Raw genomic sequence first — 23,012 nt, 5'->3', positions numbered from 1 at the left:
TCAGTTTGGCAAAGAGGAGAGTAAGGGGGGATATGATAGAGGTCTATAAAATCATGACTGGTGTGGAGACAGTAAATAAGGAAGTGTTATTTACTCCTTCTCATAACCCAACAACTGGGGGTCACCCAATGACATTAATGGGCAGCAGGTTTAAAACAAACACAAGGAAGTTCTCAACACAACACAGAGTCAACCTGTGGAACTCCTTGCCAGGGGATGTTGTGAATCGGTTCAGGAGGAATTCGATACGTTCCTGGAGGACAGATCCAGCAGTCAAGATGGGAAGGGATGCCACACCATGCTCTGAGTGTCCCTAGGTTCTGTTTGCCAGAAGCTGGGAATGGGCGACAGGGGATGGATCATTTGATTACCTGTTCTGTTCATTCCCTCTGAAGCACCTGGCATTGGCCACTGTCAGAAGACAGGATACTGGGCTAGATGGACCCTGATCTGACCCAGTCTGGTCGTTTCTATGTTCTAACATGAGCTCTCCGTGTGATGCTGTGGCCAAAAGAGCAAATGTGACCCTGGGATGCACAAACAGGAATTCGAGTAGAAGTTGGTTACTTTCTCTTGTATTTGGCATTGGTGCGACCGCTGCTGGGATCCCTTCTCCAGTTCTGGTGCCCACAGTTCAGGAAGGAGATTGATAGACTGGAGAGGGGGCAGAGAAGAGCCAGGAGAACCATTAAAGGATTAGAAAACCTGCCTGGAAATGATAGACCCCAGGAGCTCCATCGATTTAGCCTAGCAGAGAAGGCTGTAAGTACCGACGTGGGGAACATATATCTAGCACCGGGCTCGGCCGTCTAGCCAAGGAAGGTCAAACAAAGGCCCCGGGCTGGAAGCGGAAGCCAGACAGGGACTGGAGAGGAGCTGTACGTGTTTAATGGTGAGGGGAATTATTACCCATGGGAACAATGCCCCAGGGTCGAGGTGGATGTTTTTCTATCAGCTCTGCCCTGGGGCAGGTCTCTGGCCTGTGAGATTCAGGGACTCAGAGCAGATAACGACAGACCCTTCTGGCCTGGGGATCCTGCCCTGCTCTAGGAGGGGCCAACAGGCCCAAGCCAGGAAACCCCTTGAGTGTCCCTTCCCACCTGCACGCCCCCGCTCTGCGTACCCCCCCTTGCCCTAGGTACTGCCCCCTCCTGCGCTGCCCCAGCCCAGGCCACGGCTTTGTCAGTGTCGCCCCGCATGGGCTGTATGTCGCTGTCCGTCACCCCGTGCCGTACGTACGTCAGTGTCTGTCTGTGGGTCTGTCTGTGTTTGTCTGGGGCGAGAAACCTGTGTCCAGACTCGAAGGCAGTGGAGACACCCCCAAGGACTCCAATAAACTGTCACCCTCAGACAAGCCCCCCGTGATCTTTGCTGCTGTTTGTGGGCTGGGCTGGCTACACGCCGCACGGGATGGGGTTAGGGGGCTCGTGTGCCTTCGCCCAGGGGGTGGGGCACAAACTGCCCCGTCCCAGCCAGCGAGCTGGCCCCAGCTCTGACAGAGCACCGGGGCCTGCCTCGAGCCCGCGCTGGGGGCCTCGAGCCCGCGCTGCGCTGGGGGACAAGGCTACTGGCCGCTCAGACAAGGCAGCAAGTGGGGCAGGTCTGCTCCCTACCAACCCCATTCAGTGCCCCCCCCAACTCCCTACCAGACCCATCCAGCATCCCCCCCGCTCCCTACCAACCCCAGCCAGCGCCCCCCCCCCCCCGTTCCATACCAGCCCTACCTGGTGCCCTGCCTGCCCAGTGCCCCCCCCGCTCCCTACGAGCCCCATCCAGTGCCCCCCCCATTCCATACCAGCCCTGCCCAGTGCCCCCCACTTCCTACTAGCCCCATCCAGCGCCCCCCCTGCTTCCTACCAGCCCCATCCAGCGCCCCTCCCCGTTCCATACCAGCCCTGCCTGGTGCCCTGCGCCCAGTGCCCCCTCCACTCCCTACCAACCCCAGCCAGCGCCCCCCCCCCCACTCCCTACCAGCCCTGCCTGGCGCCTCGCCCCCCCATACCTCCCCACTGCTCCCTGCCAGCCCTAACTGGCTCCTCGCCATCCCCATGGCCCCCCACCGCTCCCTACACCCCCCCGCCCAGTGCCCCCCCCGCCCCCTACCAGCGCCCCACCCAGGCCCCCGTCCATCCTGCTCCAAGAAGAAGAAAACGACTAGGACCCTTTAAAAAACAAACACTTTATTGAACAGTTAAGATCACAGCGGCTCAATGTGAGCGAGTTCTCGGCTCTTGGTCTGGGTGCGAGGCGCTGCCCGTACAGCCTGGGCCCGGCCCCACAGCTGCTCTGCAGCCTCTCCCCGGTGCCCACAGGCACCCCGCCCGGGCCTGCAGGAGGGGCCTGAGCCAGACGCTGGGAGCCAGGCACACGACCAGACAGCAACAGGCACAAAACCACAACGCTACACACACACGGGCTCAACCCCGGGAGGGGCCCCTGCACAGGGGGTCACCCCACCCCCATCCCACTGGCAGGTGAGATGTCCCTTCACAGAGTGTCAATCCCCCCCACACACACACTTCCAGGGCTGGGTGAGGGGCCCCTGCACAGAGGGTCAGTTCCCACCCCCACCGCTAGGCTCACAGGCTGGGTGAAGGGGACAGCCGAAGGGGCTAGCCACAGCTCGCCCAGCCAGCCTCTCCGCACCCCGAGGGGGACAGATGGGGGGGGCCGATGGGCTGGGAGCTGGCAGGCCGCATGATGCACTGAGCGGCTGGAGACGGGACCCTGGCTGGGCTGCTGGGGTCTCCTCCCAGGCCTGGTGACTCCCGGGAGGTGCTGCAGCAGGCTCGCCTGGAGGCAGCTCCCCGTGCAGGGCCCCGGCTGGGCGGGCGGCTACTGTTCCTGCAGGAGGCCGTGCTCGGCAGGGCTGGCGCTGGGGCTCTCCGGCCTGTCCCCGTACATGGCGCTGAACTGGGCCCGGCACTCCTGGAGCAGCTTGTGGCCCACAGGGGAGGTGAGCCCCACCAAGCAGTGCGCCCGCACGATGCCCGACTGGCCGCCCGACACCAGCCAGCCGTGAGAGTCCAGGTTGGGGCTGAAGCGAACCTGCCGGGAGAGGAGAGTCAGGCAGGGCTGGCGAGGGGGCGGAGGGGTCACCAGCTGTCGCAGCAGCAGGTCTGAGCAGGACAGGGGGTCACAGCTCATCCTGCCGACTGTGAGGGGCTGCTCACAGGAGTTCCCTGCCGCCCCCCGCCCTATGAGATAGACAGGCCTGCTGCATGGCTGCCCCCTGCCGCATGTCCTGGGGCCCCCTGTGCTGTCCTTGGCCCTGCCCCAGCCGTTGGGGGGGGGGGGGGAGAGGGGGAGATCAACAGCTCAGAGGCCAGTGGCTTCAGGTCTCCCGCCCCTTCCCAGCCCTGCCCCACATACTCTGCATCTCCACCTCGCACTGTGTGGACCAGCTCTGAGAGGAGGGAGGGCAGGCAGCGGGTGGCAAGGGCTAGCCCAGCGCCCCACAAGGGGCTCCAGCTGCAGCCTGGGGGATTCTAGGTGGGCTGAGCCAGGTCCTGCCCCCAAGCCCCCTGGGGTCCAGCCCTGCCCCCCAGCACTCGCCCCACTGTGAGGCGCTAGGAGACAGTGCAGGGAGAGCACATGGAGATCCTGTTGGGACTGGCACGGGGGGATGAAGGGGGACCGGTGGGGGGCCGGGCCCCTCCAGCACAGCAGGAGTGAAGGGGGCCGGGGGGGGGGGGGCAGGCCCCTCCAGCACAGCAGGAGTGAAGGGGGCCCGGGGGGGGCCCAGGCCCCTCCAGCATGGTGGGGGGAGCAGCGACCCGGCTTACCAGGAGAGTTCTTCCCGGCACAGGGCTGCGGCCGGCACTCACCTTGTGGATGGACTCCAGCTGCATACGGTCCAGGCTCAGCTCGGCCTTCACCTCCTGCTCATGCATCCTGCGCATGGGCTCCCGGCTGAAGAAGTTTCGGAAGCTGCGCTGGGGGGCAGGGTACAGAGTGAGCAGGACGCTGGGGCAGGCCCGTGGGCGAGGGGGCGGGTGAGGGGGCAGGCCCGGGGGCAGGCCCGGGGGCGAGGGGTGAGCTTGCGGGCGAGGGGGCAGGTGAGGGGGCGAGCTTGCGGGCGAGCGGCAGGGCGTAGGCCATGCGGCCACCGCTCTGCACTGGCTCTCAGCAGAGCTGGATTCCGCTCGCAACTCTGCCGGGGCCTGCTGACCCCAGCTTCCCCGTCTGCACAGAGCCCCCCCCCCACACACACACAGGATGGGGAGGGGAGCAGAGCCCCCACACACACACAGGAGGGGGAGAGGAGCAGAGGGGCCACACACACACACACAGTAGGGGGAGGGGAGCAGAGAGGCCCCCCCCCACACACACACAAGAGGGGGAGAGGAGCAGAGAGCCCCCACACACACACCCACACACGGGAGGGCGGAGACAACGGGGCTGCCTGTACCAGGTCCGTGTCCTGGAATCGGAGGCAGTGCTCCTTCGTCATCTCGCTGTACGTCCTGCTCTTTGGCCTCGGCTCCTCCTCGCCTCCCGCAGAGCTGCAGGGCACCAGATCCGCTTTGTAGATGGGCTGGGGGAGGAGACAGTACTGAGGGCAGGGCCACGCTGCTCCCAGCCCCAGGGACTTGGCTGGGGCCGGCTGTCCCCCAGGGGAGCAGGGCCTGGGATGACGATGGGGCCTCGGTGTGGCTCCTGTCCGGGGCCGAGAGCCAAGGACGGTGCTGACAGAGCTGGGGCGCCGGAAGGTAGCGAGCGAAACGGGTCGGTCAGACACTGGGCACAGTAACGGGGGGCCGGGCTGCTCCCCCCAGCGCTGTGGGGCTGGCGAAGGAAGAGCCATGGGGAACCAGAACAGCTGTAGGAATGGGGGAGGCTACGGGAGCGTGCAGCACCAGGTCCTCATCCCAATGCTGAGAGGTTCCTGACCAGGGCAGCCAGAGCGGGGCCGAGAGGACACTGCCCCCCCGGCCCCGCACCACGGCAGCTCTGGCTCGGAGACCGGCCAAGGGACTGTCTTACCAGGGGCTTTCCCTTCCCACCCTCGCCAAGGGCCAGGAGAGGCTGGTACAATTAGAGCCTTAGGAAGATTTCCTTGTCGCTAGGGCCCGCCAGCTGTTCCTTAATGAGGGGTTGTTATGGGCAGGACCATGGACACCACAGGCAGAGGCCTCAGGTCAGGGCTGGACGGGGGCCAGGTCACATTAACACGTCTGTCCCCTTTATTCCCTCAGCCGACACAGCCCTGCACCCAGCCCTGCTCGCTCCCAGGGACAGGACTTGCCTTGTGCCCCACTGCCCCCAGCCCCATGGTCTTCCCAGCAGCTCAGCCCCCCACAACCCCTCCATCCCACTCGCCCCAGCCCCATGGACCCATCCTGCCAAACCACTTGCCCACCCAACTCTATGGTCCCCCTGCCCCATTCAGCCCTTGAGCCCCCTTGGCCCCCGCCCCCCTCGCATGCCATTCCCCCCAGAGCCGTGTTCTCAGCCCACTGGGCTGCTCCCCCAAGGAGAGAGACTTACAAATCTGCGCTCCGAGGGCCGCTTGATGTTGAGTGGGTTCATGGCCAGGTCGGGCAGCACCGCCGCCAGCAGCTCCCCAGTGATGTCCCCGGCCGCCACAGCGTTCAGCCAGTCGGAGCTGGAGATGCTCTGCCCAGGGAGAGGCGAGCAAAGCTGTCAGTGCAGGCCCTGCTCCGAGACAGAGGTGCCCCGGCAGGCCCCAGCCACCAGTCAGAGAGGTGCCCATGTGGCAGGGCTGGGCTGTCCCTGGCAGGCCAGGAAAGGGGAACGGGAAACCCCACGGGCAGCAGGGCCCTGACTCCACCCTGCCGCAGGTTCGGACCAAGTGGGAGACGTGGGAACCAGGGGCCCTGCTCCAGGCAGCACAGCGTGTCCCCGAGAGTCAAACCCAGCAGAGCGCAGGAGCCGGCAGCCCGCCAAGGGCTATGGGGCACAGCTGGCCCCAAGCACCCCAGGACCCTGACCCCTCCCCCCACCAGCTCTTACCCACACAGTCCCCTTGCGTGGGGCCACAAAATAGGCCTTGAAGCCCAGGTAGCCGGCGTCAATATAGTGGATTCCACACAGTCCGTACCTGCAAGAGAGAGCGCGAGTGAGAGCCCAGTGCTGGCAGGTTGCCCCCTCCCCAGGGGCCAGGCAGTGCAGGGATCTCAGCAGACCCAGCCCAGGGGAGGAGCCAGGCTCCTGCTGCGGCACGGGGAGGGTCACTCACGAGGCGTAGCAGTTGTCCTGGGCCACAGTGACGCCATTGTAGGGCAGCAGCCAGGTGATCTCGGTGGTCAGGAAACGCTTGATGCTGTTGATGGGCTCATAGAGCCGCCGCAGGTCCCAGAACTTGATCTTCCGGTCATTCCCCGCCGTAACCAGAAAGTTGCTGAGAGCCAGAAGAGGAGCAGCACTCAGAGCCCCACACCCCCACAGCCCTGGGCCCCCTCCCCCCTGGGAGCCCGCACCTCAGGGCCAGCTCGAACGCCTGGCCCACACACCCTCCCCCACAGGTAACCGGGCAAGCAACACACCGTGGGGTAGGGCCTTTCCCCCCCAGGCTGGGCCCCTCCCTGGAAGGCACTAGCTGCCCCCGCCCGGCCCACCGCTCACCTGTTGACTTTGCACCACTCGATGCTCCTGACGGCATGGTCGTGGGCAAGGAAGCACCTGAAGGGGTAGAGCTTGAGGGAGCCATCGGGCTGGCGCACACGTTGCAGCAGGGACTTGGTGGGCAGGTTCCAGATGGCTACAGTGCCTAGGGGAACACACCGAGATGCCCGTGAGCCCAGCACCGGCAGCCCACAGAGCTGGGGAGCGCCCCCCTGCCAAGGGGCAGCATCGGGGTTAGAGGGTCTGTGGGAATTGTCTGATTTCTATGAGCTATCTTTATGACTCTGTACAGATCTGCTTGGCACTGCTGCTGTGATGCTGACAGACCAGTGCCAGCTCATGCCAAGGCTCCGAGATCTCACCTGAACACTGACCAATAGACAGCCAGAACCCGCCCGACTCTCCTGCACTAGTGCTGCTAACACAGGGGGTAAGTTTATACCAAGGTGTTCTGACTTTGAGATGCCGGCAGGGTGCTCCTCTCCAGTCGGACATCTGTGCCCCACGGGACAAGGTGGTAGTAGAGAGTTGCATTGCAAACACTTAACAGTGCAAGCCATCACCCAAGAAAGCAGCATTAATTCATGGAAAACGCTGGCTTCCTACAGAAGGCCCTGTCCTGTCCACCAAGGCGGTCCATTGAGCACTGTGAACCCTCCAAGAACAAAGCCTTTGTTAACTGCCTCCCCCAGCCCCACGAAGGAGACGCCAGACCTCCTGGCCTCACCTTGAGCTCTGGGGGAAGGGGATAAAAATCCCCGACAAGAAGAAACTGTCTCCCCGTGCTGCTTGGACGTTGCGAGGGCAACAAGCAAGGGTTCCCCTGCTGCTCAGCCTGGGCTCGTCCTACAGGACGCAGAGAGCTTGCTTGTTACGGCAGCTTCTACCACCTTTTGAGACCCTGCTCTGACTTTGTAAATAACCCTCCTTGCTTCTTCTTAGCGACCCTAAATCTTCAGTTAATGACAGGACTGGCTACAAGCATCTTTGGTGTGGGATCGAAGACGGGTAAGTGACTGGTGCTTTGGGGCTGGGAGTAACCTGACTCTTGGTGTGATTTTTGGTAAGACCTTGCGAGGGTGGCAAGATGGAGCGGAGAGCCCCAGGCATTGGCTGTGACTCCGTGCTGAAGCTGGGATCGTGCCTGAGGAGGTGGCACGGATAATGGGTGGGTGAAAACGAAGCACAGAACTCCCAGCCAGTGTGGGGCGAGTGCCCTGGAGCCACCCCACACAGTGGCCGGGGGGGCGGGGGAGAGGGAGGGCGGAGAGACTGATTTTCTCCTGAGGCCCTGGCCCATCAGCTGCCAGGACCCACCCACTGGCACGGCCGGCCCTGCAGTGCCCAAGGGAACCCGCTGAGCGCAGAGCCACACCCTGCTGTGGCAGCGGAGCACATGACCACAGCATGGCTGGGTGTGGAGAAGACAGACAAGAACTGTCTGGTGGCTGTGTTGAGCTCTGGCTCTCAGAGACAGCACACACCCCTCAGACAACTGACAAGGAGACAGAGAGAGAGCCAAGACAGCAAGCCCTGGCCTGGCATTGGCCAGGCTGCACCACGGCTCCACCTTGGCCTCTCAGAGCTAGGGGCTGGCAGACGCTGTAGCCAGGTGGCTGATCCACGGTTCCCGTTTGGCCAGGCAGCCAGTGCCACTGCAGTTCCGCCCCAGGAGTGTTGCACCTGGATGGGACACAGGACAAGCCTCCTGCAGGGGCCTGGCTGGGCTGGACTCGCTGCAGGAGCCGCACAGACAAGAACTAGATAATCTATTATCTTTGAAAACTCATGGTGATCGGGGGAGGTCCCGGATGACTGGAAAAAGGCTAATGTAGTGCCCATCTTTAAAAAAGGGAAGAAGGAGGATCCGGGCAACTACAGGCCAGTCAGCCTCACCTCAGTCCCTGGAAAAATCATGGAGCAGGTCCTCAAGAAATCAATTCTGAAGCACTTAGAGGAAAGTGATCAGGAACAGTCAGCATGGATTCACCAAGGGAAAGTCAGGCCTGAGAATTTTGTGTAGGTAACACTCCCACTCTGTGGCCACACCCTGTCCCCTTCCCATCCCTGCCCGCAGCCACCCTGTCCAGTGCCCACCCTGTCACCTGCCTGCCCACCCTCCTGCCCCGCCAAGTATCCCACCCAGCCTCTTCGGCCCCCTGGCCCTGCCCGTCCTAGTGCCAGACGGAGGCTGACTCACCATCGTAGAAGCCGGCTGCCAGGTGCTGGTGGGGCTTGGAAGGCATCCAGGAGAGGCTGAAACACTGGCCACACTCGGACGAGTTCCCTGCCTGGATGGAGCCAACCTGCAGGGTGGCAATGCACTGCACCTGCGGGCGCCGAGCACACGACCTCGGTTAACAGGGTCCTGGCGCTAGCCCGCCCCTCCAGGCCAGCACCCAAACCCATGGCATCAGCCCCATGGGACCAGGCATCACGCAGCACAACCACCTGGGCTAGTGCCCCGCGGGACCCAACTCCCATCCCCTGCTGGGCTGGGCCCCCACATGGGGAAATGCCCTGTGCTGCTCCCATCCCACCTCCCGGCCCCATGCTCCCCAGGGGCCAGGAGCCCTGCTGGGGCTCAGCACTGGTGCCCCCTAGCGACCCACATTCCACCTGCAGTCCTGGGCCACGGGCAGAGAGTGTGGTGGGGGTGAAGGGCTGCCAGGAACGGGGGCCTGGGCTGGGCCCAGCGTGCCTGCACCAGCAGACACTCACCTTGCAAATGGTGTGCTTTGGGAAGGGCCCACCTAGGAGGAAGGAGAAAGCAGGACAGTCAGAAAGGGCAGGAGCTGTGCCAAGGGCCAGCTGAGCTGGGTGAGGCTGCCCCACAGCCCAGGTGAAAGGTCCCAGTCCCTAAGGGTTCACACACTGTCCTGGGGCCGGCAGCTTGGTTGGCCCGGTATGCGAGGGCTGGAGGAAGCGCTGTGCAGTGAGATGGACGGAGCCCGATCTGGTTGTTGAGCAAAGAGAGAGGGGAGTTGATCGCGGGCGCGGGGTCCCAGCCCCTATCTGCAGAGAAAATCCCAACTGCATTGAAAAGCCCCTTGTAGCCGAGAAGAGCTCAAGAACCCACAGCAGCACACTGATGCCAGACGCATTCGGTCCCAGGGCTGACCAGGGAGGGTGTTGAATTGTCAGGACAAGGGTGGATTCTCCGCCCAGTGAAGGCGTCACATCGAGCCTGGCTGCCCTCAATGCTGGGGGAAGCGGGTGGGGTCCCCCAACCCTTGTTATATATATATATGGAGATATCCTATCTCACAGAACTGGAAGGGACCCTGAACGGTCATCGAGTCCTGCCCCCTGCCTTCACTAGCAGGACCAAGAACTGATTTTTGCCCCAGATCCCTAAGAGGCCCCCTCAAGGATTGAACTCAGAACCCTGGGTTTAGCAGGCCACTGCTTAAACCACTGAGCTATCCCTACCCCAGATCCAGCAGGTCACACTACATGGTCCCTTTGGCCATAGAGTCTATGAATCTAGGAGCTCTGCCTTCATCATTAGTCATTAGGCAGCCCCATTAGACAGGTCAGTGGCCAATCAGGCCAGTTACTCCAGGGCTACGCAAGGCCTTTCGCTGAGCTGGGCACAGTGCCTGGCCAGCTGGCTGCAGGCAAGCCAGCCAGAGCACTCACAGGGCCTGCCCACCCCTTGGCGGGGCTCAAAGGCAGAGCAGCGGGACCCGCACCACTGGGGCAGCTGCCCAGGGAGCTGCCTAGGCAGGGCACACAGGCTGGCACAGACCCTGCTCCTGAGACAGGGCTGGCTGGCGCAGTGGGGACCCCTAACTGAAGCCCCACCCTTGTGTCCAGAGCCTCTGCGCCCCCAGCCAGCTCCGAGAGGCAGCAGCTGGTAAGGAGAGCAGGGCTCCCAGAGCTTCCCCTCCGTGGGACTCCTGGGCTCATCCTGCCAGTCAGCACAAAGGCACTGTTGGCACTCTGCTTGGAAGGATCCCTGTACCTGCTGGGACTAGTGGTGGAGGGAGTGTCCTGGACCTCCAGGATCTGTGCCATACCCAACTTTCAACAGTTCCTTGGAGGAACCCCTTCCGTGGGCCGGATCAGCTGGGGGTGTGCGGGGGGTGTGTGTGTGTGTCCCACTCTTCCTTGCAGGTAGGCCACGCAGCCTCCAAACCTCTGAGACAGCCTCTGGGCTCCAGCCCTCCTGTTTTACCCCAGGAGCTCAGCCCAGCTGAGCCAGACACTTTGTCAGAAACGTTCACACTCTTCAGGGACTTAGGCACCCAGTAAGTACCTGCAGCGACAGCAGGCAGCCTTTTCCAGACAGAGCAGGTCTATTAGTCCCCTGGCACAGCGTGGGGAAACCCTTCGGCTGGCCAAAGAACCAAAGAGTCATAGAACATCAGGGCTGGAAGGGACCCCAGGAGGTATCTAGTCCAACCCCCTGCTCAAAGCAGGACCAATCCCCAACTAAATCATCCCAGCCAGGGCTTTGTCAAGCCTGACCTTAAAAACCTCTAAGGAAGGAGATTCCACCACCTCCCTAGGGAACCCATTCCAGTGCTTCACCACCCTCCTAGGGAAAAAGTTTTTCCTAATATCCAACCTAGACCTCCCCCACTGCAACTTGAGACCATTGCTGCTTGTTCTGTCATCTGCCACCGCTGAGAACAGCTGAGCTCCATCCTCTTTGGAACCCCCCTTCAGGTAGTTGAAAGCAGCTATCAAATAGCTTGGTAAAGACACAGAATCAAAGAACTGGAAGGGACCTCAAGAGGTCATCTAGTCCAGTCTCCTGCACTCAAGGCAGGACTAAGTATTATCTCGATCATCCCTGACAGGTGTTTGTCCAACCTGCTCTTAAATATCTCCAGAGATGGAGATTCCACAACCTCCCTAGGCAATTTATCCCAGTGTTTAACCACCCTGACAGTCAGGAAGTTTTTTCTAATGTCCAACCTAAACCTCCCTTGCTGCAATTTAACATGGTCCAGCCTGGCCAGCCCCAGGGCTCCCTCAAGCCAGGCTGCTGTGGGACTGCTTTGGTTTACTGTGTCTGTCCCTTTTCCTAGATCCCGAGGCCTGAAAGGCCCTTGTGAGCAGCTAATCTGACCACGTGTCCCACAGGCCAGAGATCTGCCACACAAGGATTCCTAGAGCAGAACTTATAGAAAAACAGTGGATCTGGACTGCTACATTGGCAGTGATGGAGCATTCATCAGAATCCTTGGTTAGTTGTTCCAATGGCTAATGACTCTCACTGTTAAACATTTACATCTTACTGCCAGTCTGAATGTGTCTGGCTTCAGCTTCCTGTCTCTGCTAATCTGACTAGCCTGTTATTAAAACTTTGTACCCCATGTAGGGGCATAGTCTGTATCAAGTCACCCCTTCATCTTGTCTTTATTAAACTAAAGAGACTCCAGAAGCTCAATCACTATAAGGCAGGCTTTCTAATCCTTCAATCATTCACATGCCTCTTAGAATCATAGAATATCGGGGTTGGAAGGGACCTCAGGTGGTCACCTAGTCTAACCCCCTGCTCAAAGCAGGACCAATCCCCAACTATTTTTATTTATTATTTATTTTTTTGCCCCAGATCCCTAAATGGCCCCCTCAAGGATTGAATTCACAACCCTGGGTTTAGCAGGCCAATGCTCAAAGCACTGAGCTATCCCTCCCCCACTCTTCTCTGACTCCTTTTCCAATTTATCCTTCCAGAACTGTGGGCACCAGTGCCAAACAGAGGTATAACGGCTGATACAGCAGCCGTCGCACCAGTGCCAAACAGAGGTATAATAACCTCTCTGCTCCTACTTGAGATTCCCCTGTTTGTGCTCCCAGGATGGCATTAGCCCTTCTGGCCACGGTATTACACTGGGAGCTCATGTCCAGCTGATTGTCCACCACGACACCCAGGGTAGAGTCCCTCTGACCGGCATCCTTTGTTCCTAGTGGTACATTTACATTTAGCCATACTAAAATGTACACTGCTTGCTTGTGCCCAGCATCCCACGGGAGCCAGACCGCTCTGTGTCACTGACTTGTCCTCTTCATTATTCACCAGTCCCCTAATCTGTGGGTCATCTGAAAACTTTATCAGTGTTGGTTTTGTTTTCTTCCAGGTCATTGAGAAAATTGTTAAATAGTGTAGGGCCAAGACCCCATCCCTGTGGGACCCCACTAGAAACAAACCTGCTTGATAATGAGAACCCCCGTCTACAATTACCTTTTGGGACCTACCACTTAGCCAGTTTTTAATCCATTTAATGTGGGACAGGTTCATTTTATATCATTCTAGTATTTTAATCAAAATGTCAAGTGATACCAAGCCAAACACCTTAGAGAACCCTAAGTATATCAGGTCAACACTATTACCATTATCAGCCAAGCATGTGTTGCGGAGTGTGGGGGAGTTAGGGCCCTGCACCCCTCTTCCCGAGATTCACTACGACTCTCAACCAGCCAGTAAAGCAGAAGGTTTATTTAAGGACAGGAACACAGTCTCAAGCAGAGCGTGTAGGTACGACCAGACCCCCTCAATTAGGTCCCTCTGGGAGGTTCAGGGAGCTTAGACCCCAGCTTGGGGTTCCCTGCGTTGCACCACCCAGCCCAAACCGAAACTAAACTCCCAACTCCTCCCGCTGCTCCTCTCCTTTGTTCAGTCTCCCAGGCAGAAGGTGTTAATTCTCCCCACCCCCGTTCCTGGCTCAGGTTACAACTCAGGTAGCTTCCTTCAAGGGAAGTCCCCCCTCCTCACTGCAATCCCCCTGCAACATTCCCAGGTCAAATCTGCCCTGCTCCCTGCTCAGTCACATCTCTCCCCCCTTCGAGACTGAACTGAGCGGGGTCACTCTGACCAGTGACCTGGGGAAGTTCAGGGCTCCCTCTCCGGGACAATGCGTCCGCTATCAGGTTGTCACGTCCCTTCACATGGACCACGTCCATGTCATAATCCTGCAGGAGCAGGCTCCATCTCAGGAGCTTGGCGTTGGCTCCTTTCATCTGGTGCAGCCAGGTCAGGGGAGAGTGGTCGGTGTGCACGGTGAAGTGACGCCCAAAGAGATATGGCTCTAGTTTCTTGAGTGCCCACACCATGGCCAGGCATTCCTTCTCGATGGCCGCGTAGTTCTGCTCCCGGGGTAGCAACTTCTTGCTCAGGTACACGATGGGGTGTCTCTCCCCCTTTTCATCCTCCTGCATTAACACCGCCCCCAGTCCTGTGTCTGAGGCGTCGGTGAACACCATAAAGGGCTTGTCAAAGTCTGGGTTTGCCAGAACTGGGCCACTGACCAGAGCCTCCTTCAGCGCCTGGAGAGCCTCCTGGCACTCCTCGGTCCAGACCACTTTGTCTGGCTTCCCCTTCTTGCACAGCTCAGTGATGGGGGCGGCTATGGCGCTAAAGTGGGGCACGAACCTCCGATAGTACCCTGCCATCCCAATAAAGGCTTGGACCTTCTTTTTGGTTTGAGGAGCGGGCCAGTCTCTGATCACCTCCACTTTGGCTGGTTCCGGCTTTAGGCAGCCGCTTCCCACCCGGTGGCCTAGGTAGGATACCTCAGCCATCCCCACCTTGCACTTCTCCGGTTTTACGGTCAGCCCAGCCTTCTGGAGTCGGTCCAGCACTTGTCTAACCTGGGACACGTGGTCCTCCCAGGTCTGGCTAAAGACACAGATGTCATCGATATACGCCACAGCAAAACTCTCCATCCCCCTCAGTAGCTGATCCACCAGGCGCTGGAAGGTGGCCGGCGCTCCCTTGAGGCCGAAGGGCAGGGTCAGGAACTCATAGAGCCCCAGAGGGGTGACAAAGGCCGATTTCAGCCTGGCATCTGCATCCAGCGGCACTTGCCAATAGCCCTTTGTAAGATCCATGGTGGTAAGGTACCGAGCACCTCCCAGCTTGTCTAGGAGCTCGTCCGGCCTGGGCATGGGGTAGGCATTGGCTACAGTGATGGCATCGAGCTTCCGATAGTCCACACAGAACCGGATCGACCCGTCCTTTTTGGGGACCAGCACCACCGGCGAGGCCCAAGGGCTGGAAGACGGCTGGATCACCCCCAAAGCCAGCATGTCATTGACCTCTCTTTCCAGGTCCTGAGCAGTTTTCCCTGTGGCTCGGAAGGGGGAGCATTTTATAGGCGGGTGCGATCCTGTCTGCACCCGGTGGACAGTCAGATTAGTGCGTCCAGGCTGGTTGGAAAACAGCTGTTAGTACAGATGCAGCACCCCTCCGATCTCAGCTCGCTGGGCAGGGGTTAGCCGATCAGAGAGGGGAATTGCTTCCAGGGGGAAGCCAACTCTTGTCCCAGGAAATAGATCTACTAAAGGGTCATCTCCCTGCCCCTCCTACTGTCCACACACGGCCAACACCATATTCCCCCTGTCATAATATGGCTTCATCATATTCACATGGTACACCCGGTGGTGGTGTGCCCGATTCGACAGCTCCACCACATAGTTTACCTCGTTTAGTTGCTTGACAACCTTGAAGGGCCCTTCCCAGGCGGCCTGGAGTTTGTTTTTCCTCACGGGGATGAGGACCATCACCTGATCCCCAGTGGCGAAGGTACGGGCCCGTGCTGTGCGGTCATACCAGACTTTCTGCTTCCTCTGGGCTCTGGCCAGATTCTCCCTGGCCAGGCCCATGAGCTCGGCAAGTCGTTCCCGGAAGGTCAGGACATACTCCACCACCGACTCTCTGTCAGGAGTGGCCTTCCCCTCCCATTCGTCTCTCATCAGGTCCAGGGGCCCCCTTACCCGCCTTCCATATAGCAGTTCGAAAGGCAAAAACCCGGTAGACTCCTGGGGTACCTCCCTGTACGCAAACAGCAGGTGAGGTAAGTACTTGTCCCAGTCCTGCGGGTGCTGATTCATAAATGTTTTCAGCATCATTTTTAGCGTCCCATTGAACCTCTCCACCAGCCCGTTGGATTGGGGGTGATATGCTGAGGCCCAGTTGTGCCGGACCCCACAAGCACCGGAGTAGGGCCGACATGAAGTTGGACCCTTGGTCCGTCAAGACTTCCTTGGGGAACCCCACTCGGCTGAAAATGGTCAGCAGCGCATCCGCCACAGTGTCTGCTTCAATGGACGATAAGGGCACTGCCTCGGGGTAGCGGGTGGTGAAATCTACCACCACCAGGATGTATTTCTTCCCAGACCGGGTCGTCTTGCTGAGAGGTCCCACTATGTCCATGGCCACCTTCTGGAAAGGCTCCTCTATGATGGGCAAAGGTCTCAATGCTGCCTTCCCCTTGTCCCGGGCCTTCCCCACCCTCTGGCAGGGGTCACAGGATCGGCAGTACTGCCGGACGTTGGTGAAGACCCCGGGCCAGTAAAAGTTCTGTAGCAGCCTCTGCCTGGTGCGCCGGATCCCCTGGTGCCCTGCGAGAGGGATGTCATGGGCCAGGTACAGTAGCTTGTGGCGAAACTTCTGGGGAACCACCAGCTGCCTCCTGATCCCCCATGACTCCACTTCCCCTGGGGGAGCCCACTCTCGGTACAGGAACCCCTTCTCCCACAGGAACCTCTCCTTACATCCTCTCCTCATGGTCTGTACCACACTGAGGTCAGCCAGGCCCCTTAGCTTCCGCAGGGAGGGGTCCTTCTGCAACTCGGCCTGGAACTCGGCGGCTGGGGAAGGGATGGGGACCTGCTCCCTCTCGTCGGCTGGGTCGGAAGCCCCAGCCACCCCGAGGCCTGTCCTTGGGTGTTCCCTCCCCACCTGGGAAGGGTTCGGTGCCTCCGGTGGGACATCCTTCCCAAGGTCAGGGCGTAGTGCCCCTCGCCGGCTCTGGCTACGGGTCACGACTAAGGCGGTCTGGGGCTGCTTGGCCAGTCCTCTAGGTCCCCCCCCAATCAACACCTCAGTGGGCAAATGGTGGTGCACTCCCACGTCCTTGGGGCCCTCCTTGGCCCCCCATTTCAGGTGTACCCTCGCTACGGGAACCTTGAATGGGGTCCCGCCCACCCCGGTCAGGGTCAGGAAGGTGTTGGGCACCACCCGATCTGGGGCCACCACCTCGGGCCGGGCCAGTGTCACCTCTGCGCCCGTGTCCCAGTATCCATAAACTTTCTTCCCATCCACCTCCAGGGGAACAAGGCACTCGCTCCGCAGGGACAGCCCCGCGCCAACCCTGTAAACGGAGAACTTTGAATCCGGAGCATCTGGCCCCCCAGAGAAGCTGGCCTGGGGCCCTTCTCTCTCTTGAGCAGTTGATAAGCTGCCAGCCCCTCTTGCGTGAGAAGCCTGCCCCTCGTCCGTCTGGGCCTCTACCAAGTTAACCCGGTGCGGGTTCGGTCTGCTCAGTCTGTCTTTGACCTTGGGGCACTGGGCCCGAACGTGGCCTCTTCGGCCGCAGTAATAGCAGCTCATGTCCCGTGGGTCCCCTCGAGCCGGTCGGTTGTCCCTGATGCTGGGCATTCCCCGTGGGAGGGGATTCCCCATATTCCCCCTTTGGGAGGTCCCAGGGTGACTCTCTCTCTGCATCGCGGCGGGCCTGTTCCTTTGGGGCTCCTCCCTGCCACCCCCTGACCGGCTCTTTACAAACTCATCAGCCAGCTGCCCTGCGTGTCGCGGGTTCTCTGGCTTTCTGTCCACCAACCACAGCCTCAGGTCGGATGGGCACCGCTCATACAGTTGCTCCAGTACCAGCAGTTTAATTAGGTCCTCCTTCGTCTGGGCCCCACCAGCCCACTTGCTGGCGTATCTTTCCATGCGGACGGCTAGTTGCAGATATGAGATCTCAGGGGTTTTATCCTGACTCCGGAACCTTTCCCGGTACATCTCAGGAGTCAGCCCAAACTCACGTAGCAGGGCCTTTTTGAATAGTTCGTAGTCCCCTTACTCTGCCTCTCCCAGTTGGCGGTACAATGCCACGGATTTGGGGTCCAGTAAGGGGGTAAGGACCCGGAGTCTGTCCACGGGATCAACCCGGTGCAGCTCGCAGGCCGTCTCAAAGGCCTCCAGGAAGTCATCCATGTCCTCCCCCTCCTTGTGTGGGGCCAGGATGCACTTATCAAAGCTCCGTGCAGTCCTGGGTCCTCCCTCACTCACCGCAGCCGGGGGTTCGCTGCCCCTCAGTCTCGCCAGTTCCAGTTCACGCTGATGCTGTCTCTCATTCTCCTGTCTCTGTCTCTCATTCTCCTCCCGTTCCTGCTGACGCTGTCTCTCTTCATGCTGTCTCTGTTGTTCACGATCCTCCAGCTCTCTCAGTTTTAGCTCTTTCTCCCATTCCAGCCAATTCCGCTCCACGGATGCCGAACGTCGCCGGGAGGATCCCCTGCTGGCCGGGGGGGTCACGGCGCCCTCGGTATTTGCTGGGCTCCTCCCCACCCTTCCCCTAGGCATAGGAAGGAGGGATCTCGGGAAGCCCTCAGCAGCCGGCTGACCACTCCCAGCTGGGACAGACACTGGTGCCTGCGCTGCATTTGCCAGGCTGCTTCCCTGAGACACAGGGATCAGTTCATTCGCGCGATCTTCCGCCTCCAGCTGGGCAATGAGCTGTTCTTTGGTGAGCCTCCCAATGCGCAGCCGCCTCTGCTTGCACAGCTCCACCAGGTCGCTCTTAAGCCGCTTGGCATACATCTTCCTGCCGGCCACTCACCGGCCTGTGTGCTCACAGCTCCCCACAGTTCCCAGGGGGACCCCTAGTGTGCCAGCCCTTCTCGAGGTCACCACCTCTCTGCCAGGGTCGAGCTGCAGACTCCTCCGCCCCTGGGACCACTCGCTGCGATCCCCCCGGGGGACCCTGTTACTGCAAAAGTCCTTCTCGCTGGTCACACACTCCCAGGGGTAATAACCGTCTCTCTCTCACTCTTCAGCACGCCTGGTCCCCGTCAATCCCCCTTCGTTTTACTGCTCCCCAGTCACTTACTGCAGGAAGCGCCATCCACGGGGTGCAGTAGATCCCGCCGCTGCCACCAGTTGTTGCGGAGTGTGGGGGAGTTAGGGCCCTGCACCCCTCTTCCCGAGATTCACTGCGACTCTCAACCAGCCAGTAAAGCAGAAGGTTTATTTAAGGACAGGAACACAGTCTCAAGCAGAGCGTGTAGGTACGACCAGACCCTCTCAATTAGGTCCCTCTGGGAGGTTCAGGGAGCTTAGGGAGGCAAAGGGTGAACCTGCCGTAGCTGGCTGCCTGGGGGTATGGCAGGGATGCGCTGAACTACGGGGACTTTGCCAGAGAAGCGGGGCCCAGTCCCCACCCTGCTGCAGAGCCTGGTGCCCGGAGCGGTTCCAGGGTGTGGGGCTGCCACGGAGGAGCGAGTGGGCTGGGATTCACATTGTTACAGTGCCAACACAGGAGACACTGGCCAAGGCTGAATGAGCGCTGGCATCGGCCCTCCATCACACCCAGCCCCCGCAGACGAGCCTCCTTACTGACAGACTCGGCTGAGAGCACAGAGGCCCCTCCCAGGCCAAGGAGGAGAGGGAGGGGGAGGAGCCCCCAGCTCTCCCATCCCCTAAGGCGGGCCCCCCATTCCCCAACCCAGCTCAGGCTTCAACAACTCCCCAGGCAGCAGCCTGGCCCCCTGTGGGCAGCTCCCAGCAGGGCCGCCCCACAGCCGGAGCATGGGGCAGAGCTGCAGATAGTAGCACCCTCCGGTGGCCACGAGGAATAGCTGCACCTCACCAGCACTATCCCAGGTGCCTGGGCTGCGCCGGGCTGCCTGCTCTCCCACCCAGCCAGGCAGCCCCCTCGGCAGGCAGGCTCAGAGCCTTCGCCCTGCCCCTGTGGGGTGGACACTGCCTTATCCACAGCAGGGCTCCCAAGCATGTTCCAAGCCTGTCGCTGGCTCTCCCTGTCTGGCAGGGACGCCTTGGCCAGGCTGCAGCATGTCCAGGGGGAGCTATGCAGGCACAATGCTTCGAACGAGGGGCCCTGGTGCTAACATGACCAGCGCATCACCCAGACACCTGCCACGGCAGAGCCTCCCAGGGGCATGCCCCCTACCACATGGCCTGGCCCTGCTCCACTCTGACCGTTTGGAGAGGGAACCCCCATGCACAAGGGAGCACAGCCAGGCTCGGGGAGAGTCGGCCAAGCCAGGCGGGGAGCAGATATGCCCCACAGACATCCCTCCGGGGGGAGAGATAGCTCAGTGGTTTGAGCATTGGCCTGCTAAACCCAGGGTTGTGAGTTCAATCCTTGAGGGGGCCACTTAGGGATCTGGGGCAAAAATCTGTCTGAGGATTGGTCCTGCTTTGAGCAGGGGGTTGGACTAGATGACCTCCTGAGGTCCCTTCCAACCCTCATATTCTATGATTCTATGACAGCCAAGGGGCACAACCAGGCTGGACTAGCTCATGGAGAAGTAGCAAACAGCCCTAGAGGTGCTGATGATGGCTCCCGCCTGTCAGCGGACAGAGGCCAGACACCCATTCTTGTCCTGCGTCCCCTTGGCAGCGCTCGACCTGCTGACCAGGGCATGCTTGGCTGGCCTGAGCGAGGTGGACGGGTCCAAGGGAATGCGCTGAAGTGGGCTGAGTCACGCACCCAACGAGCAGTGCTGGGAACGGCCCCCCCCGGCTGTGTGCCACAACGACCACGTCTCCCTCGGGCCCTTCTCAAAGCCACCTGCAGACGCTAGGTGAGCCGTCAGACGCCGGGGCCGCAGCGTCACCTCCCCGTCTGCCCTTCGCCACGTTCCAGCCCCCATGACCACTGAGATGGCCCCAGGCCTGGAGAACAGCTGGCTCCAGCGCTCCCGAGCCAGGCTGAGGCCATCGGGCCCCAGGGCCATCTCCATGGGTGAGGGTCAGGTCAGTCCCGGCCTGGGAGATGGCTGGATTCAGCAGCACCCGGCAGTGACGCCGACGACCATCTCCGGCTGGCTCGGAGCCCGTCCCGGCAGATGAAGACCCTGCCTCAGTCACCCCTCTCGGGTGGGCTACAGCAGCGCGAAGGACCTGGGCATGGAGCTGCCAAGCCCTTCAGAATGCTGCAGCAGGTCGCCTCAGTGCCACAGCTTCCGCCATTCTATCAGCCCCATCTCTGCGCTCTACGCTTGCTTCCCAGGCTTCTCAGATCAAGTCCCAGGGCTCAGCCCTTCTGAAAGCACTGCATAGCCTGGGCTCCGGGGTGCTGAAGGACTTCCTGAGGCTCCAGACAAAGACAGCGGATGACAGCTTTGCTCCTCTGGCCCAATGGAGCGCTCAGCAATTCAAGGACAGCTGGTCTGTGCCAGAGATGGGCCCCACCAGGGATTAGTCTGCGGGCAGGGCGCGGTGCGAGAACCTCAGGAGAACAGCCAGGCCCCACAGGGATTAGTCTGCCGGCAGGGTGCAGTGCACAGTGTGGTGCGAGAAGCTTGCTGGACCCCACCAGGGCTGGGAAGCTCCTGGGTCAGGCCGTGTAGCTGAGCATGGGCTGACACAGGGAGCCGCATGGCTGCTTCGGGGGTGCCCTGAGGCTCACACCAGGCCCAGGATCCATGGGTGGGGCCCTGGGTGTTGCATTTCTCAGGGGTTTCCCAGAGCTCCATGCACTGCCCCGCCAGGGTTTCAGTACTGCCACCCCCCCCCCCCCATCCCCCCGCGGCACGGCTCTTCCTACCTTTTACCTGGGCTCTCTTGTGAGCGAGCAGGCCCTCGGGGTGCGGGAGGCTGTACACGAGCACTTTGCCATCAGAAAAGGCTGCCGCCAGAAGGCCCAGCCGGCTCATCTGAGGGGGCTAGAGGGACAGACGCACAGGTTGAAGGGCCAGGCTCCGGCTCCTGGGGAGACTCACCCAAGGCACCCCACCCCCCGCCGGATCATGCTGGGTGGCAGCAGCGCAATGGCGCCATTCTGTGCCTGGGGCGGATGCAATCTGTGGGCATTGCTTTGCGCTGGGCTGCAGCCATCCCAGAGGCTGCTCGGAGGGGGACAGGATTCCTATCTATGGGGCCCACTGCAGGGGCCGTCCCTAGAGCCTTGGTGCAGGCAGACCCAGCCTCCCCCCTACTCCATCGCACCCCTACCTTCCTGCAGGTGGTGGGCAGCTCCCAGGCTCCGCTGGGGCAGAACTTCATGTCCCAGATGCAGCCATGGTCGGCGGCGATGGCGTAGGCCAGCCTGGCTTTGGTGGCAGAGCTGCAGGCAGAGGCAAGTTAGGGGGGGCCTGGCTAGTGGGCGTCAGGAGCCCCCTCCACCCGAACAGGGGCACAGCTCCAGCATAGCCCCGGGGCACATGGAGCAGGCAGGGAGAGCTCAGCAGAGCTCTGCAGCTGCTGGCTCTGCCACCCAGGGCCACGCCTCCAGCAGGGACCTAGAAGGTAAAGCATGCCCTCCCCTGCAGAGCCGCTCCCAGGCGCCTGGGCCGTGGTTTCCAGAGTGCTCAGCCTGGGCCTCTGCCCAGGACCAAGCCACTGAGCTCCAGGGTCCTAGAGTGAGTGACAGCCTGTGCAGGGCATGGGGTGGGGGTGAGGCCCCAGGCCCACTTCCCGGGGGGGGGAGGGGGTCCTGCTCCACTCCCACGAACTATGCGTTTGCCAACCCCGCAGGCTCTGGGCTCGCCACCCCAACTCTCCCCCGACCCAGAGCTCTGCTCTTGCCCCCCACCCCACCCTGCACCACCCCCCAGGCTCTGTGCTCGCCAGAGCCTCTCCCCCACACGACTCACCCTGCCTCCGGCTGCAGGATGCCCAGAGCCCAGAGCTGCAGCAGTGCAGGGCCTGTGTGGAGCTCGGCCAGGCTGTGCTTCTCGTCCATGCCCTTGTTACAGTAGAGCGCCACATACTGGGGGGCGGCAGAGCCCTCTGGACACGGGCACCACTCCATGGCCCATACCGGGCCACCCACAAAGAAGGACACGTCCAGGCGCTCCTCGTGGGGCTGCAGGGAGTTGAACCTGCCCGGGGGAATGGGAGCCGTTGGTACCAAACAGGCAGCAGGGCAGGGGGCGCTGCCAGCTAAGGGCTCTGCTGCCCGCGGGAACATGCAGAGCAAGGCAGAGGAGCTGCCGGCTGCCCCGACACTGTGCCATAATCCAGCCGTGCTCCGGGGGTGGGAGCCCTGCCTGGATCTGAACCCAGGCCCCTGCACCAGTGCCCGGGGTACAACGCAAAGGGAAGCCTGCCAGGAGGGACAGGGCACACTGCAGGCTCAGCTGGCCCTGATGCCGGGGGCCTCGATTCCCATCAGCACCAGGCGGCGGCTGCGCGGGATCTCAGGGCAGAAGCCGCTCTGGGTTGTTGCCAAGGCCCAGCAAGCCATTCCAGAGTAGGCACAGCCCTTCAGCTGCCAGGCCCAGCTCTGGACAGCGACCCTGGGGCTGGGCCATACCTGTTGATGCGATACAGGACACCGTCTTCTTCGATGCCCTCCCGCTGGATAGAGAAGAGTGGAGACTTCATCTCCCCCGGCAGGTACTGGGCACATTCGCTGAAGGAGCAGAAGGAGAGCAATGAGCAGCCACTGTCTCTCCTCTCAGGGTCTTGACATGGGAAACAAACCCAGTTTGGGGCTCCA

The 23,012-nt window shown here is 61.1% G+C and overlaps 1 protein-coding gene and 1 long non-coding RNA gene across 3 annotated transcripts in view; one reads left to right on the top strand and one right to left on the bottom strand.

Annotated features, from left to right (window-relative positions):
* Positions 1 to 2,163: 2,163 nt before the first annotated feature.
* Positions 2,164 to 23,012, bottom strand: part of GTF3C2 (general transcription factor IIIC subunit 2) — a 47,681-nt gene continuing 26,832 nt past the window's right edge. Inside the window, exons 6-18 of one of the 2 annotated variants that reach the window (XM_054023040.1) lie at positions 22,827 to 22,925; positions 22,165 to 22,392; positions 21,524 to 21,635; positions 21,117 to 21,234; positions 9,310 to 9,341; positions 8,789 to 8,918; positions 6,589 to 6,733; positions 6,203 to 6,364; positions 5,977 to 6,064; positions 5,491 to 5,619; positions 4,412 to 4,537; positions 3,828 to 3,935; positions 2,164 to 3,048 (exon numbers count right to left, since the gene is read on the bottom strand). In XM_054023040.1, the coding sequence (XP_053879015.1) occupies positions 2,836 to 3,048; positions 3,828 to 3,935; positions 4,412 to 4,537; positions 5,491 to 5,619; positions 5,977 to 6,064; positions 6,203 to 6,364; positions 6,589 to 6,733; positions 8,789 to 8,918; positions 9,310 to 9,341; positions 21,117 to 21,234; positions 21,524 to 21,635; positions 22,165 to 22,392; positions 22,827 to 22,925 (1,690 nt within the window). In that variant the 3' untranslated portion in view covers positions 2,164 to 2,835. The remainder of the gene's footprint in view (positions 3,049 to 3,827; positions 3,936 to 4,411; positions 4,538 to 5,490; positions 5,620 to 5,976; positions 6,065 to 6,202; positions 6,365 to 6,588; positions 6,734 to 8,788; positions 8,919 to 9,309; positions 9,342 to 21,116; positions 21,235 to 21,523; positions 21,636 to 22,164; positions 22,393 to 22,826; positions 22,926 to 23,012) is intronic. The other variant, XR_008444416.1, reaches the window with a different exon arrangement.
* On the top strand, positions 6,892 to 13,320 carry LOC128834378 (uncharacterized). Its single transcript, XR_008444417.1, has 3 exons — positions 6,892 to 7,018; positions 7,531 to 7,596; positions 11,628 to 13,320. It is a non-coding gene; the product is annotated as an uncharacterized LOC128834378 (long non-coding RNA).

The sequence above is a fragment of the Malaclemys terrapin genome, chromosome 3 (assembly GCF_027887155.1).
Source record: "Malaclemys terrapin pileata isolate rMalTer1 chromosome 3, rMalTer1.hap1, whole genome shotgun sequence".
Lineage (NCBI taxonomy): Eukaryota > Metazoa > Chordata > Testudines > Emydidae > Malaclemys > Malaclemys terrapin.
The sequence above is the reverse complement of the archived record's forward strand: the minus strand, read 5'-3'. Positions and strand labels throughout refer to the sequence as shown.